At 38.7% G+C, this 14,422-nt stretch overlaps 1 protein-coding gene across 9 annotated transcripts in view; it reads right to left on the bottom strand.

Moving 5' to 3' along the window:
* The window catches only part of LOC139039700 (serine/threonine-protein phosphatase 2A regulatory subunit B'' subunit beta-like), an 88,851-nt gene that overhangs the window by 29,188 nt on the left and 45,241 nt on the right, over window positions 1-14,422 (bottom strand). For 6 of the 9 annotated variants that reach the window (XR_011501339.1, XR_011501340.1, XR_011501341.1 and 3 more), the window contains one exon: window positions 2,727-3,351. The exons of 2 other annotated variants lie outside the window; for them this stretch is intronic. Coding sequence is in view for 2 of the 7 variants with exons in the window: in XM_070503913.1 (XP_070360014.1) it covers window positions 3,295-3,351 (57 nt within the window). In the remaining 5 variants the exon portion in view is untranslated. Of the gene's footprint in view, window positions 1-2,726; window positions 3,352-6,244; window positions 13,031-14,422 lie in introns of those variants that run through there. One more of the 9 variants, XR_011501338.1, reaches the window with a different exon arrangement.

The raw sequence follows: 14,422 nt of genomic DNA, 5'->3' as shown, positions 1-14,422 counted from the left end.
TTTCTTATACCTTCCTCAAAGGCCTTGGTTCCTATCGGCATATGATGACACGTTAACGTTTCCTACATAAAAGATTTCACAGCAGAGGCACAGCTCGGCCAATGCTTTTAGGCAATATTTTCACTCCTTGACAATTATGATACAGTGAAGTATCTTTCTTAAGCTAATAAATTAACCACTTAGTATCTGTGGGAACTACAAACAAGAGAGATGAATATACTAATTATTACCCTTCGTATCCGGACCTTTGTCTAGGCTTCACTGCTTACTGGTTGTAGCCTATGATAGTAGTCACTCAGCACTTGAGTGAAGAGTCACATGTAGCTTCATCTCTAAAAATATTTGCAAATATTTGCCTGGATCTGTTGGAATGTAATAAAAGGGACAAAAAAATAATGGCCTAATAATGACAGGATGCAGGAAAAAGGGTTATGAATTGAATCTTGAAGCAATTAAACTGTGTCCCGTAGAATTTTATTCCTGGGCTGAGAGTAACGGCCTTGAAGCACTGAGCCTTCTTGCTCAGAACAACTGCCTGCTTCCCAAGCAGCTGCTCTGAATCCAACATCTCCATCATCTCAAGCAGCCGTCACTCCCTCCTCAGGTCTGAGCTGACCCATCTCACCTGAGAGCTGGAGTTGCAGGAAGGCACGAGGCAGGAATTGGAGTCAGAAGGCAAATGGCAAGCGCAGATTTATGGAATGGTGAGTTCCAATAATTAAGTAACCAAAATGTCATACAGAAATGAGATGTGCCACACAAATTGTAACCATGAGTGCCTTAGAGTTTGCTGAGGAGAGAATAGGATTACGAAGACTTTACCCTAATGGTCTAAGAAGGCTTTGAAAACTACGGATGTCTTTCCACGTGCTTTGAGTCAAGACTTGTTTTCTTCACGTTCTTATTAAAAAATCCACCTCTAGCCAAAAGGGTTTAAAGACATTACCACCTTCTAAAGATCATGAAAATTGAAAATCAAAATGACTTTGCTTATGTAGGATCCAAACTTTTCTGAAGTATTTGAGTTCTCTTCAAAGGAAATTTCACACATAATTTGGAGGAATGCACGTGTTGAGGTAAAGATTCTTTTAGGGACATTTAGATGGTGAAAGAAAGTAAGCCCTACCCTCACCCCCACAGATAGTGCAATAAACCATTATTAGATCTTATACTGTTATTAAATAATATGTTTTACAAAAAAGATTGAACACATAAAATAAGAACATACCTCTGATTGTTCCAGAAGTAAAAATATCATCATTTTGTGTCAAAAAGCTCTTCCTGATTGACCACACCTGCTATGTTCCTTGTTCACTGTGTAGTTTATTGCTTATTTCTACAGGCCGGCTCTGCAGATGTCACGTCTGGTTATGCGACAGGTTTGGAGTTTTAGTTTATTTTTGGCTGGGATGGCGTGACAAAGTTTAATGTCTTGCATAAGCTTAACATTTCAAAAATTTTTAGCCTGAACTTTGTTACATCTAGGACTTTCCTGAAACTTTGACCTGATAATGAGGAGAAAGTGAACATTATTCAAAAGATGTAGGACAAGGAAGATAGGGAGAAAGGAGCATCAGTACTGAACCCTCCAGATCAATCTTCGCCCTCGACCTGATACAGTTATCAATGCTGCATTAGACAACCCGGCTCTGGGCAGTGAGCAGAAGCCTTTCAACGAAGACGTCTGGCTACTACATACAGTGTTTAGCATGGTTTCCCAATTGAAGGTTTCTGAATTTAATTTAACCTCACCGTTAGCCTCCCTTAATATCTGGCAGGCAAAGTGTTGCACAGTCTGGATAGAATCCTGCTGCAGGATTACCAGATTTCTGGACTATTAGTACTATTCTCTTTTAATGTCATCGTTGTGAAACAAAATGAACAACCTGAAAACTATATTTGCAAGTTAAGCTGCAGTAACCATTTACTGCCAAAACTAAACGTGACCAAAAACCTCTAAACATGACAAAACACACGCACACCACCCTACACCACACACACACACACACACACACACACACACACACACGGGCCAGGAGCCATAAGGCAATAGTTTGATAAATTATACTACTATCAAAATCATACAACTCCCAAACACAGAGGATACACACAAGAGACAGAAAGGATGTGGGTAAGAGGAATCCTCACTTACTACTAGGGAAAAGTATGAACTCTAGGAGACAACCACGCTGAAGAACACTTTACAATAGCCAGTAAGGAGGGTGCAGGACTCACAAACCAACAGCCTCCCTTGTAGACAGACACACTAGGGAAATCCTTGGACACGTGCACAAGGAGATATGTCAATGCAGCATTGTTTTTACTAAAGGAAAAAGGAATAATCTAAATGTTTATTAATTTTAAAATAGAAAAATATATTCATAAAAGGGACTACTATTCGGTAGTTAAAAGGAATAATCTCAATCTATATGCATCCACATGGATAAATTTTGAAGTCATAGTGAATAACCATGCTGAATTGCAGAATGATATGCACAGTCTGGTGCAATTTATAGAAACTTTATAATTTTAAAAAATTATATATATACATTTTTTAAAGAAACAGATCTGTGAAAAAGTATAAAACCATGGGAGTGTATTGTTTAAGGTGTTGTCAAAATCACAGGTGACTCCCTTGTTTAGGCCAAGCCCAATTTGGGTTCTTTTAAAAATAAGCAATGAGGTAGAAGTTTCAGAATATCCAAAGACTAGAGAGTATTCAGAAGTTTCTTTTACCGTCCTTTAATTCTTTCTGCAAAAACGTTCAGACATGAGCACATTGGTTCCATCAGCCTCCTCAGGAAATGTCTTCATTTTTCATGTGCCCGAGCAGATAGGAACGCCCCAGGCCCCCTGCCTGCAACCTTTCATAGAGGCAGACGTTAGAGCTTTGACCCCAGCTAAAATCTGCTCCAAAGTGGGCAGAAAGAGGTATTATGGCCTTTTTCAAATGAACCTCTCCTAGGGTCAAAATAAATTATTGTATAATATATAATATATCCAATCGCAACTCAACGACCTCCCTTGAGGCAAGTTTGACGGGCAGATTCTTCTCTGTTCTTTATTAGCAACATCAGTCAGAAGGTGGCACAGTTTGTGAACAGCTTCTCACGGGAACTTTGCGAGCCTCACTGTTGCAACGATGTGAACCTGGTCTCTCTTGGAAAGATGCTTGCAGATCCCGGGAAGGCTTACTTGAGAACAACTGTCCACAGACAATTCATTATTGCTGTCTTTTTTTCTTCTAAAAGACACAGGAAAATATTTAAACCTTTGGTGCATGTGAGGGGGTTTTCAGGTGTACAAAGGGTCTCCACAAATGATGCACGTCACCTTCGAGGTGGTGGTCACCTGTGGGGAGACGTGGAGAAGAATGGCATCAGTGAGAGTGGAAGAGAAGCTTCAGCTGTACCTGTAACATTTTATTCTTTAAAAAACAAAGGTGAAGCAAATATTGCAAAATCACGGTAACATTTTAAAACTGGATGGTGGACATATAGGTGCTATTATATAATTCTCTCCTGCTTTCTGTACACTTGAAATGTTATACTTAAAAAAATGATAAAGAAACAAAGCAATGCTGAAGGGTGAACAACAAACTTGGAAAAATATATTCAGAACATGTATGGGTGTGGGCCCTGTGGCCGAGAGGTTAAGTTCATGTGCTCATCTTTGGCAGCCTGGGGTTTGCTGGTTCGGATCCTGGGTGTGGACCTACACACTGCTCACCAGGCCATGCTGCGGTAGCATCCCACATAGAAGAACTAGAATGACTTGGAACTAGGATATACAATTACGAACTGGGGCTTTGGGGAGAAAAAAAATACAGGAAAATTGGTAACAGGTGTTAGCTTAGGGCCACTCTTGCTCACCAAAAAAAAAGGAAAAGCATACTTAAAAAAAAAGGAACATGTATGAGAAAAGGGTCTATTTTCCTGATATGTAAAGACAAATCAATAAGGACAAGATAAATGACCCAAGAGAAAAATCTGTGGAGGATATGAATGGGGAATTTATAGAAAAATAGCTAATGAATTTATAAAATATATAGCCTAAATATATATGAATCTCTCTCCATGTGTGTCTATGTGTGTGTATACACTCATCAAACAAATGCAAATTGAGAAAACAATACTGCTTTTCACTATCATATTGGCAAAATTTCTTATATTTGGCAAAACACAGTGTTACTAATGGTGGAGAAGAAACATTCTCATGTGTTTTTGAGAAGACTGTATTGGTATAATCATTCTGGAAGGCAACATTTTTTACATTCCCTTTGAAAGACCAATTCCATTTCTAGGGTTTTTTCCCTTTGGATATAATTGCATGAATGCACACAGATATATGTATAAAGGTATTGTTTATCATAGTAAAAAATTGAAGAGAAAATAAATTTTCACCAGTGGAAGACAGATCAAATTGATGATGATACATCCAATTGCCGAATAGTCTGTATCAACAAATGAAGATCTCCACAATACAACATAAGTTTAGAATGAGCAAGTGGTGGAACCATGTATACAATACAATTCGATTTGCATGAAAGGCATGCGTTATACATACGTGTGCACCCAAATGTCTGAACGCAGCATCACAGTGATTACCTCCGGGGCATGAAACTGGAGGTTGGGAACAGGCAAGAAACCTTTTCTTTCCTCTTAGACTTTTATTGCATCAGTTAGGACTCTATGCTGCAAATGACGGAAAACGGAAACTCAACCTGCTCTAAGAAGTGGGTGGATTTGTTGGCTTAATGTAACTGAAAAATCTGGGGGGAGTTTCAGTTCATCTTGAATCACGGCTCTGCAATGTCACCAGGATGCTTTTCCTGGGTCATGACTTCATCTTTTGCGTATGTGAATGGTGTCCTCTAGGGGTGTGTACCTGATGGCCCTGATCATCTGGATAGCTCCCCTATCCATTACCAAAGGCAAGGGGGAATGCTTCCCTTTTCCAGAAGCCTCTACTTACTGGCTCTCAAGGGTTCATCAGTTCTAATTGGATTGTATACCAATCTTTGAATCAAACATCATCAATCGTGGCAACGGGCTTGTGGATCAATTCCAGGCAAACAAATTAACATAAAATGGAGTCTGGATGGTTTCCCAAAAGAAAGAGGGATGCTGGGCAGCAAAGAGCAAATATCCACTATTGCTAGATAATGTTTTCCCAAGGGCATGTAATTATCTGTCTGTCTATCTATCTATCTATCTATCTTTCTATCTATCTATCTATCTATCTATCTATTTTATAGTCCACTAGGGCCTAGACTCTGAGCTCCACAGGAAGGGACTATGTTTGTGTCACTCATTATCTGTCCTTTGGGTCTAAGACGGGTTCCTGGAACATGATAGGTGGTCAGATAATATTTGTAGAATAAAAACAAGATGAAACAACCTACATTGCAACCTGACTCCTAATCACTGTCTACAGATTAAGAAAACTTAGTCACAGAATGAGCATCCTCAAGGCTATCTTTCACAATATTTTCATCCCAAGTGATCAGAAGAGAGGCTGATGTAGTGAGAGAGACACAATTTTTAGGAGAAACACTGATGGCTCTTTTAAACATTTGCTGATACTGCTTTTTGTTGATAGAAATTATTTGATACATTGTGTGAATTCATTACTCCTGAACTATTGCAATAGTGGATGAACTCAGCTAATTCACTTACTCTATTGTTCAAATAGCTTAGGGTCAGGCTAATTTAAGACTTTTCTTCTTCTTTCTCTTCCCTTTCCTTGGCCCTCCTTTGGGTACTCCCCTCACCGGGCCACCGAGAACTGCTTCTGCCTGTGCAGCTTGCCACATATTTACGGTTGCCAGATAAAATACAGGATGCTCAGTAATGTGTGAATTTCAGATAAACAGCGCATTATTTTTCAGTACGTGTATGTCCCAGATATTGCATGGGACCAGATATTACATGGGGTATGCTTATCTAAAAGATTATTCATTGTTTATCAGAGTTCACATGTAACTGAGCATCCAGTGTTTTTATTTGCAGTAATTTCTTATTTTTATTTGCTAAATCTGGCAACTCTACACATAATGCCGGCTACCTGCAACTACTTTCAGTTTCCCAAAGGGTAAACCCCTGGGCTTTCTGGACCATGAAATAGCTGATTATTGGATTTTTACTTGTTAGTATGGCTCTTTTATACTTAAAGAGCAATCCTAAAGTAAACCCGTGTGTAACCACCCCCCAGGTGAAGAAACATAGCAGAACGATGCCAGTACCTTAGCGCCATCTGTGGTTCTTTCCTATATCAGCATCCTCCTCCCTCCCTTGAGGGGTAACGACTGGCTTTTTTCATCATTCTCTGGCATCTCTTTAGGTTTGCCACCTGTGTAAGCATGCATAACGATATAGCTCCTTTTGACTACCTTTGATAGCTTCTTTGTGACTTGTTTCTTTCACCCAACCTTGCACTTGTGAGGTTTATCCATGTTTATGAGTGCCGCTGTGCTTCCTTACTTGTCATTGCTGCACAGTGTTCCAAAATGTGATCATACCCATGATTATCCATCCATTGTACTGTTGTGTGGTTGATGGTACAGTTTTAACTTAAGTTGAAAATTTTAGAATGTTTTAAATTTATTGCAGGAAACTAAAATAACTACCATAAAATAGTTTCATACCGTTTAGGGAAATTTCTAATACTTAGTACTCCTCTGAAAATTTCTGTTGCTATATTCAATAATTGGGCAAAGTTTAGAGGCTTATATAAATTGGTTCTCATTTATATTCACAAATTGTTTTTTATTGTGGAATAACAGACATATAGTAAAATGCACAAATCTTAAATATATATCTTGATGAATTTTTACATATGTATATACCTGTGTAACCATCACCCAGATCAAGATCTAGAACGTTTCCAGCATCCTTTTACTATGACTGTCTTGCAGCTCTTTTATTTCCTGTTGCTACCTACAAGATAGCTGTCTGTCTAAATTTTTGGACATGCCCAATACAAGTCTGTATGATGATGGGTTTTGGGCTTTCAGGTGCACCACATGGTGAGTCTGCACAATGCTAAGTGGTTCCTTTAGAGAAGGGCTCAAGCCATTCGATTTCCAAAAGGAAAAGTGATAATACAGATGCTGATGGGGCTAACAAAGTAGATGAACTAATGTTTCTATTAAATAAAAAAATATTTATCTTCCAAAAGGAGGATTTAAGATCAGGCAGATAGTAACATCACATGTCTTTATAGTTAAATTGAACATATAACTCTCTGCTTGTGTATTTATCATATAAAGAAAAAACTGACTTATTGCAAATATTATCACCCACTAGCTGTAAAATGCCTTGAACCTGGTGATGTGTAGAAAGTATAAGGATAAAGTTACATGCAAGCAATTTATTCAAAACTTTGAACTTATTGATATATTTTTTATTACTATAATGTATTCTGTATACTGCTCTGTATTCTGACCACAAATTGCTGTGATTCCCCTCAGAATTATGCCACTCTCTAATGGCTACATAACAGCAATGTCTCTTAAAATATACCCAGTGGCACAGTGGTTAAGTTTGCACCCTCCACTTCAGCGGCCCAGGGTTCACCTGTTCGGATCCCGGGTCCAGACAAGGCACCACTTGGCAAGCCATGCTGCGGGAGGCATCCCACATATAAAGTAGAGGAAGATGGGCATGAATGTTAGCTTAGGGCCAGTCTTCCTCAGCAAAAAGAGGGGGATTGGCTCAGGGCTAATCTGCCTAAAAAAAAATATATATATATATATATACACTCTGAAATTTATTTATTTATTTATATTTTAATTGCAGTAACATTGGATTATAACATTATATAGCTTTTGGATGTACAGCATAATATATTTCGAATTCTGTGTAGATTACATCCTGTTCACCACCCCAAAATTAATTATAGTCCATCCCCTCACATGTCAGCCTAATCACCCCTTTTGCCCTCCCCTCCTTTCCCTATGGCAACCACCAATCCAATCTCCATTGCTATGTGTTTGTTTGTCATTGCTTTTATCTTCTACTTATGAGTGAGGTCATACGGTATTTGACTTTCTCGCTCTGACTAATTTCACTCAGCAGAATACCCTCAAGGACCATCCCTGTTGTCAGAAATGGCCATGTTTCATCATTTCTTATGGCTGAGTAGTATTCCATTGTGTATAAATACCACATCTTGTTTATCCATTCATCCCTTGATGGGCACCTAGGTTGCTCCCAAGTCTTGGCTATTGTGTATAATGCTGCAATGAACATAGGGGTGCATGCATCTTTATGCTTTTGTATTTTCAAGTTCTTTGGATAAATGCCCTGCAGCAGAATAGCTGGATCATATGGTAGATCTATTCTTAATTTTCTGAGGATACTCCATACTGCTTTCCATAGTGGCTGCACCAGTTTGCACTCCCACCAGCAGTGTACAAGGGTTCCCTTCTCTCCACATACTCTCCAACATTTGTTGTTTCCTGTCTTGTTAATTATAGCCATTCTGACCAGAGGGAGGTGATACCTCATTGTAATTTTGATTTGCATGTCCCTGATAACTAATGATGTTGAGAACATTTTCATATGCCTGTTTGCCATCTGTGTATCTTCTTTAGAGAAATCTCTGTTCAGATCTTTTGCCCATTTTTTAATTGGATTGTTGGTTTTCTTGTTGAGCTGTATGAGTTCTTTGTATATTTTGGATACCAGCCCCTTATCTGGTATATGGTTTGCAAATATCTTCTCAATAAAGGAATACAGTCAAGTCGCAGGAAACAAAATCAATGTACAAAAATTAGTTGCGTTTGTACATACTAACAATGAAGCAGAAGAAAGAGAAATTAAGAATGCAATCCCACTTGCAATTGCAATCAAAAGAATAAAATACCTAGGAATAAACTTAACCAAAGAGGTGAAAGATCTGTACACCGAAAACTATAAAACATTGATGAAAGAACCCAAAGAAGACACATAGAAATGGAAAGATATTCCATGCTCTTGGATTTGAAGAATCAACATCATTAAAATGTCCATACTCCTTAAAGCAATCTGTAGATTCAATGCAATCCCTATCAAAGTTCCAACAAAATTTTTCAAAGAAATAGAACAAAGAATCCTAAAATTTACATGGAACAACAAAAGACCCTGAATAGCCAAAGAACACCTGAGAAAAAAGAACAAAGCTGGAGGTATCACACTTCCTGATTTCAAAATATACTACAAAGCTACAGTAACCAAAACAGCATGGTACTGGCACAAAAACAGACACACACATCAAGGGAACAGAATCGAGAGCCCAGAAATAAGCCCACACATTTATGGACAGCTAATATTCGACAAGGGAGCCAAGAGCATACCATGGAGAAAAGAGAGTCTCTTCAATAAATGGTGTTGGGAAAACTGGACAGCCACATGCAAAAGAATGAAAGATCATTCCCTTACACCATGCGCAAAAATCAACTCAAAATGGATTAAAGGCTTGAATGTAAGACCTGAAACCATGAAACTCCTGGAAGAAAACATAGGCAGTACGATCTTTGACGTCGGTCCTAGCAGCATATTTTCAAGTCACACGTCTGTCCGGGCAAGGGAAACTAAAGAAAAAATGAACAAGTGGGACTACATCAGACTAAAAAGCTTCTGCACAGCAAAGGAAACCATGTGAAATTTCTGAATGCTCACTAGAGATACGTTGTTCAGACAGATCTCTCCAGTATTTTACATTTTCAGCATGGGAAGGAAAGAGAACTCAAGCACTGAGAGTTTTAGTGAATCTTAAGGAAAAGTATTCACGTGTTAAATGAAATGATTTTGTGTGCACATGCAATACATGTTGAAGAGGAAGAGAGGGAAGAAGAAAGTGGATGGGCACTGAACAATGTTTTATTTCTATAAATGTGGAGCTTACAATTGAGAATCTCTTGCAGGAAAGATTCCAGGTCAAGATGTACGCTGTGACACATGATTAATCCCCACTCTCTCATCTCCCACTGAAATTCCAACACAGATACTTTTCAAAATCACAGAACTATATCTGTAGAAAACGATTACAGTCTCGTCAGTGTGCCAGAAATTTTGAGGACTACCTGGAAAATAGAAAGCAAATGGGTTGAAATTTCCTGTAAAAATCAAAAGAGAAGAAATTGCATCTCAGGACACCAAAGCCAAGCCAGGTTCTTTCTAGGAAGCCTCAGATAAGCTCTAGGCTCAGCATCAGCGGATTCAAAGGGAGGAGCTGGCTGTGGAGCAAACATCAGTGGAGTTCCCTCAAGATGCTTCCTCGTGAGAGTATTTGGGCCTGAGAGAAAAACCAAAGCCAGACTTGTAGTAATGTCAGAATTTAGACCCAAAAAAGCATTAAAACAAGATACTTTATAATATTAAAGGGGGAATTTGCAATGAAGGTATAAAATCTCTGCACCAAATAACATAGCATCAATATCGATCAAGCAACAACTGTAGGAGATGCAAGGAGAAATAGAAACCCACTAGAGATGGAGCCTTCAGTTCACCTCTCTCGATCTATTTTAGAGCAAGTAGACAAAAGTAAGAAAATAGAAGAAAGTGCAGTAATGTCTTCAAAGGTCTAGGGAAAGACTTTTTGAATTTAGCCTTATTGTTAATTAAGCATCAGGATAAAATGAAGACATCTGGAAATTAAAAAGTTACCATTCAGTGTCCCCACGAGAAAACAATTACTTGAAGTTCTTCAGGCCAAAAATGGGAAACCAAGACATCAGATTGTACATAATGGTGGCAACTAAGTACAACCAGAAAAAATAAAAGAAAAATTTAAGCAGCAAACTTTTAATGTCGTAGCCTTCAGTTTCCTTCTAAATTAGTTCAATCGCAATGTTTGGTTTGCGGTGAATAATACTTATGTAATCTTAATATTGTACATGCCGTGTATTGGTTTTCACTTTTGGGTGTCAAACAATGTCAAAAGCACAGAAGATTTAATAATTATATTACAGAACAGCAAGTAAATCTCATAAATCTTGGCAATTTAAAGATTACGTGGCAGGGTATCTCAGCCAACAAATTCAAGTGTATAAGAAATATCACTTTATTTTCTACATTTCAGTTTAATTTCCACCTCTGGGAAATATTCTCTTTCTCCCTCTACCTCTCTCATAAGACCTGCTTGATGGGAAATGTAACCACAGACATTCCTGGGCTTTCTCTGCCCTCCTGGGGTCCCACCAAGGTATGCAGTTGCCAAATATTCAGAGAGAAGGGCGCCCCCCAGGCTTCAGTGATCTGCACACCCGGGTAACCGGGAGCCTCCATGAATGACTCTTTGCAGCGCAGCAGATCTCTGCTCCTTTGGGGCTCCACGCGCGGCATGGGAGTCTCAGCTGAGGTTGGAACCCTGTGCTAGGGTCCTGCTTTCCCCAAATAGCTGACACCACTACCTTTTCTGAGGTTTGCCCCTCCTAGGGCTCCACCATGGAGCAGTGTTTGTTTCCCACGTAGCTTCTCAGCACCGCTCCGGCCCTCGCGGACCTCCGACGGGGGAGCCTCTCCTGCCCCTGCTCCTCCAGGGCCCCTGCGTCCTCCTGAACGTCGTGTGCTCCTCGCTGAGCTCAGGTGTGTGGACAAGTAAAACAGGCAAACATTTGACTGGCTAACTCTGCCCTCCTCCCTGCCCTGTGCCTCTCCTGAGGCAATAAAATTCACAGCACGTTACTGCTTGAATGGAAAAATGGAAAAGGGGAAACATGAATTAAGATCACACAGTATTTTTCAGACAATATTAACATAACTGAGAACAATAGGGAGGTAACTAGAGAGAAGAGGAGTAGAAGGGTAGTGTTCTTGCCTTTCATTGTGGATACTGAATCCATAGTAAATTTGATAAATCAAGAATTAAACATTTATATATGCTATTTAGAGTAAATAAGGCAATGACTAGAAAATAAAAATATAAACAATATAATCCAGAGGTGGAAGGGGAGTTAAATCATGATAAATTCTTAGTCCCTCAGAGTGGAATATCAATAGATTCTGTATAAACTTGATAAAACTTGAAGAAATATGATATAAAACTAAACTAAAAACTATTAACAGAGGTGATTTCTGGGAAATGAGTTAGGGCCTAGGGAGAAGAGGAGAAAACTGGGAAGAGGAGGGAGACTTTGTTATTTTCATTTTAAGCTTTTTTATTTTAATTTTTTTAATGATGCAATCCTTTTCTAACAAAAATTAGGTTAGTTAAAAATAAATGACTATTTTAACACACTGCCTCATCAACATTTATAAGACATACTTAATAAAGAATTCACACATTAAAATGTGCCTATGGGCACTAGGCCTTTACTTTAAAAATTCACTATTAAATTCCTTCCCATATTAGGAAGAGCTGCTAAAAAATCCACACCGAAAAACAAACCCCCTTAGCTTTATATAGATAAACAAATAATTTAGCCAAAAAGAAATACTTGAGAAACGACTAGAAGGAAACACTAACAAAAATTAGCAAGAGTGACAAGGCAATGGTAATGAGCACGCCGTCTTTCAAAAGAAGAAATCATTCAAAATATTTCTTTATCAGAGTCGCAAAAAAAATCATGTCCTCTGGTACAGTAAAACCACTTTAAAGATATATTCCAGCACCCTGCTAAATTCCATCAAAGTTCCTGTATGTAATCTCTATCAGTGCACACTACACTATATATTTACTCCTGAGATCTAAACTTCATGTAAAACTACACATCATCCTGAATAAGAGAGAGTGCAAGATGGCACAGGCAAGCACACAGACTCAGTGCCCTCTTCACAGTCTACTTTCCTTCAGAAGGTGGGCAAGTTCCTTTACCTCCAGCTCTTGTTTTTCTCCTCTGCCAATATGGAACTTCCAAATCGAGGTCTTATGAGGCTTTCCACATATGCCAAGAAGTAACCCAGCTACCAGGCAAAGAAGTCCAAGAGAGACCAAATGGAGAATCTGCTGGGGAAGGAAAGCCTAACCAAAGGGAGAGAATGGCCCCACTTGATAGTCAGCAACTGGGTCCACAAAGATGAGCGAGACGGCCGTGGATTCTCTCACTCTAGTGGGAGAATGAGAAGAGAGAATTAGAAAGGGGATCAATACCCATCCCAGCCAGTGCCTGGCCCTTTGAGCCAACCCAGCTGAGAACACAGACATGAAACACAGATGACTTGTTCCACTGAGGTCTGCCCAAATTCCTGACCCACTGAATCAAGAGCAAATAAAATGGTGGTTGTTTTATGCTGCACATTTTGGGGTAATCTGCTACAAAGGAATAAGTAACGCATATAGTCCCCTTTGTGTATTCTCATTCATGATACTGTTTGTGTCTTCTTTTTTTGATCAATCTTGCTAGAGTTTTATCTATTTTAATTTTTTCAAAGAATGAAGTTTTAACTTTGTCGATTTTCTTATTGTATCTTTACTTTCTATTTCACTGGTTTGTGTACTTTCTTTTACTATCTTTCTATTTTCTTTGACTTTACTCAGTTATTATTTTTCTAATTTCTTAAGAGGGACACATATTAATTTTAAGATTTTCTTCTTTTCTAATATAAGCATTTAAAATTTCTTTCAAAATTCCTTTCAAAGCACCTAATCCCACTAGTCTTGATTTGCTTCTTCATTATCTTTTGGTTTTAGACATTTACATTTTCCATCATAAGTTTCATCTTAAACCCAGAAGTTACTACACAGGGATTTTAAATTTATTTTTCGCTTTTAATTTCTAACTTTCTTGAGTCTATGCAGTTTGTTGAAGTTTTCTTCATGGCCTAGTGTGTGATCATTTGTAACTCCTCCATACGTGCTCAAGGAAAATATGTGTTCTCTGATTATTGAATGTCCATTCGGTCAAGTTGGTTAATGCTTTTGTTGAGATCTTCTTTATATCGTTGCTGAATTGTGTCTGTTTGGTCAATCAGTGCTGAGAGAGGTGTGTTGAATCACTCACGATAACGGCGGATTCATCATTTTTTCTCTGTAGTTCTGTAGATTTTTGCTTCATCAATAGTGAGCCTATTTTATTAGCTCCATACATGTTTAAAATTGCTCTAGCTTGGCGAATAGAATGTTTTATCATTGCACCATGACCCTCTCTGTTCCTAACAATGTGCCAGCTTTCTTTTGGAAAACTGCTTGGCAATTTCTTATAAAGTTAAGCATACCCAGAATGACCCAGAAATACCACATCTATATTTCCCCAAGAGAAATAAAACATGCCCACAAAAAAGACTTGTACAAGAATGTTTATAGCAACTGTTGACCTTAAACAGACAGTCAGTTATTTCTCCAGCAAAAATGGGTTTATGGGGGACCAGGAAAGAATTGCAGTTCAAAGTCTGAAACCATCTCGAGCCAGGTGCAAGTCGCTAGCAGCATGGAGGAGAAACTCTATTCTGGGAGGAAGAGCAAGTTGGGACGGCCATTGTAAACATGGAGTCCAGAGGTA

The sequence above is a fragment of the Equus asinus genome, unplaced genomic scaffold (assembly GCF_041296235.1).
Source record: "Equus asinus isolate D_3611 breed Donkey unplaced genomic scaffold, EquAss-T2T_v2 contig_803, whole genome shotgun sequence".
Taxonomy (NCBI): domain Eukaryota; kingdom Metazoa; phylum Chordata; class Mammalia; order Perissodactyla; family Equidae; genus Equus; species Equus asinus.
The sequence above is the reverse complement of the archived record's forward strand: the minus strand, read 5'-3'. Positions and strand labels throughout refer to the sequence as shown.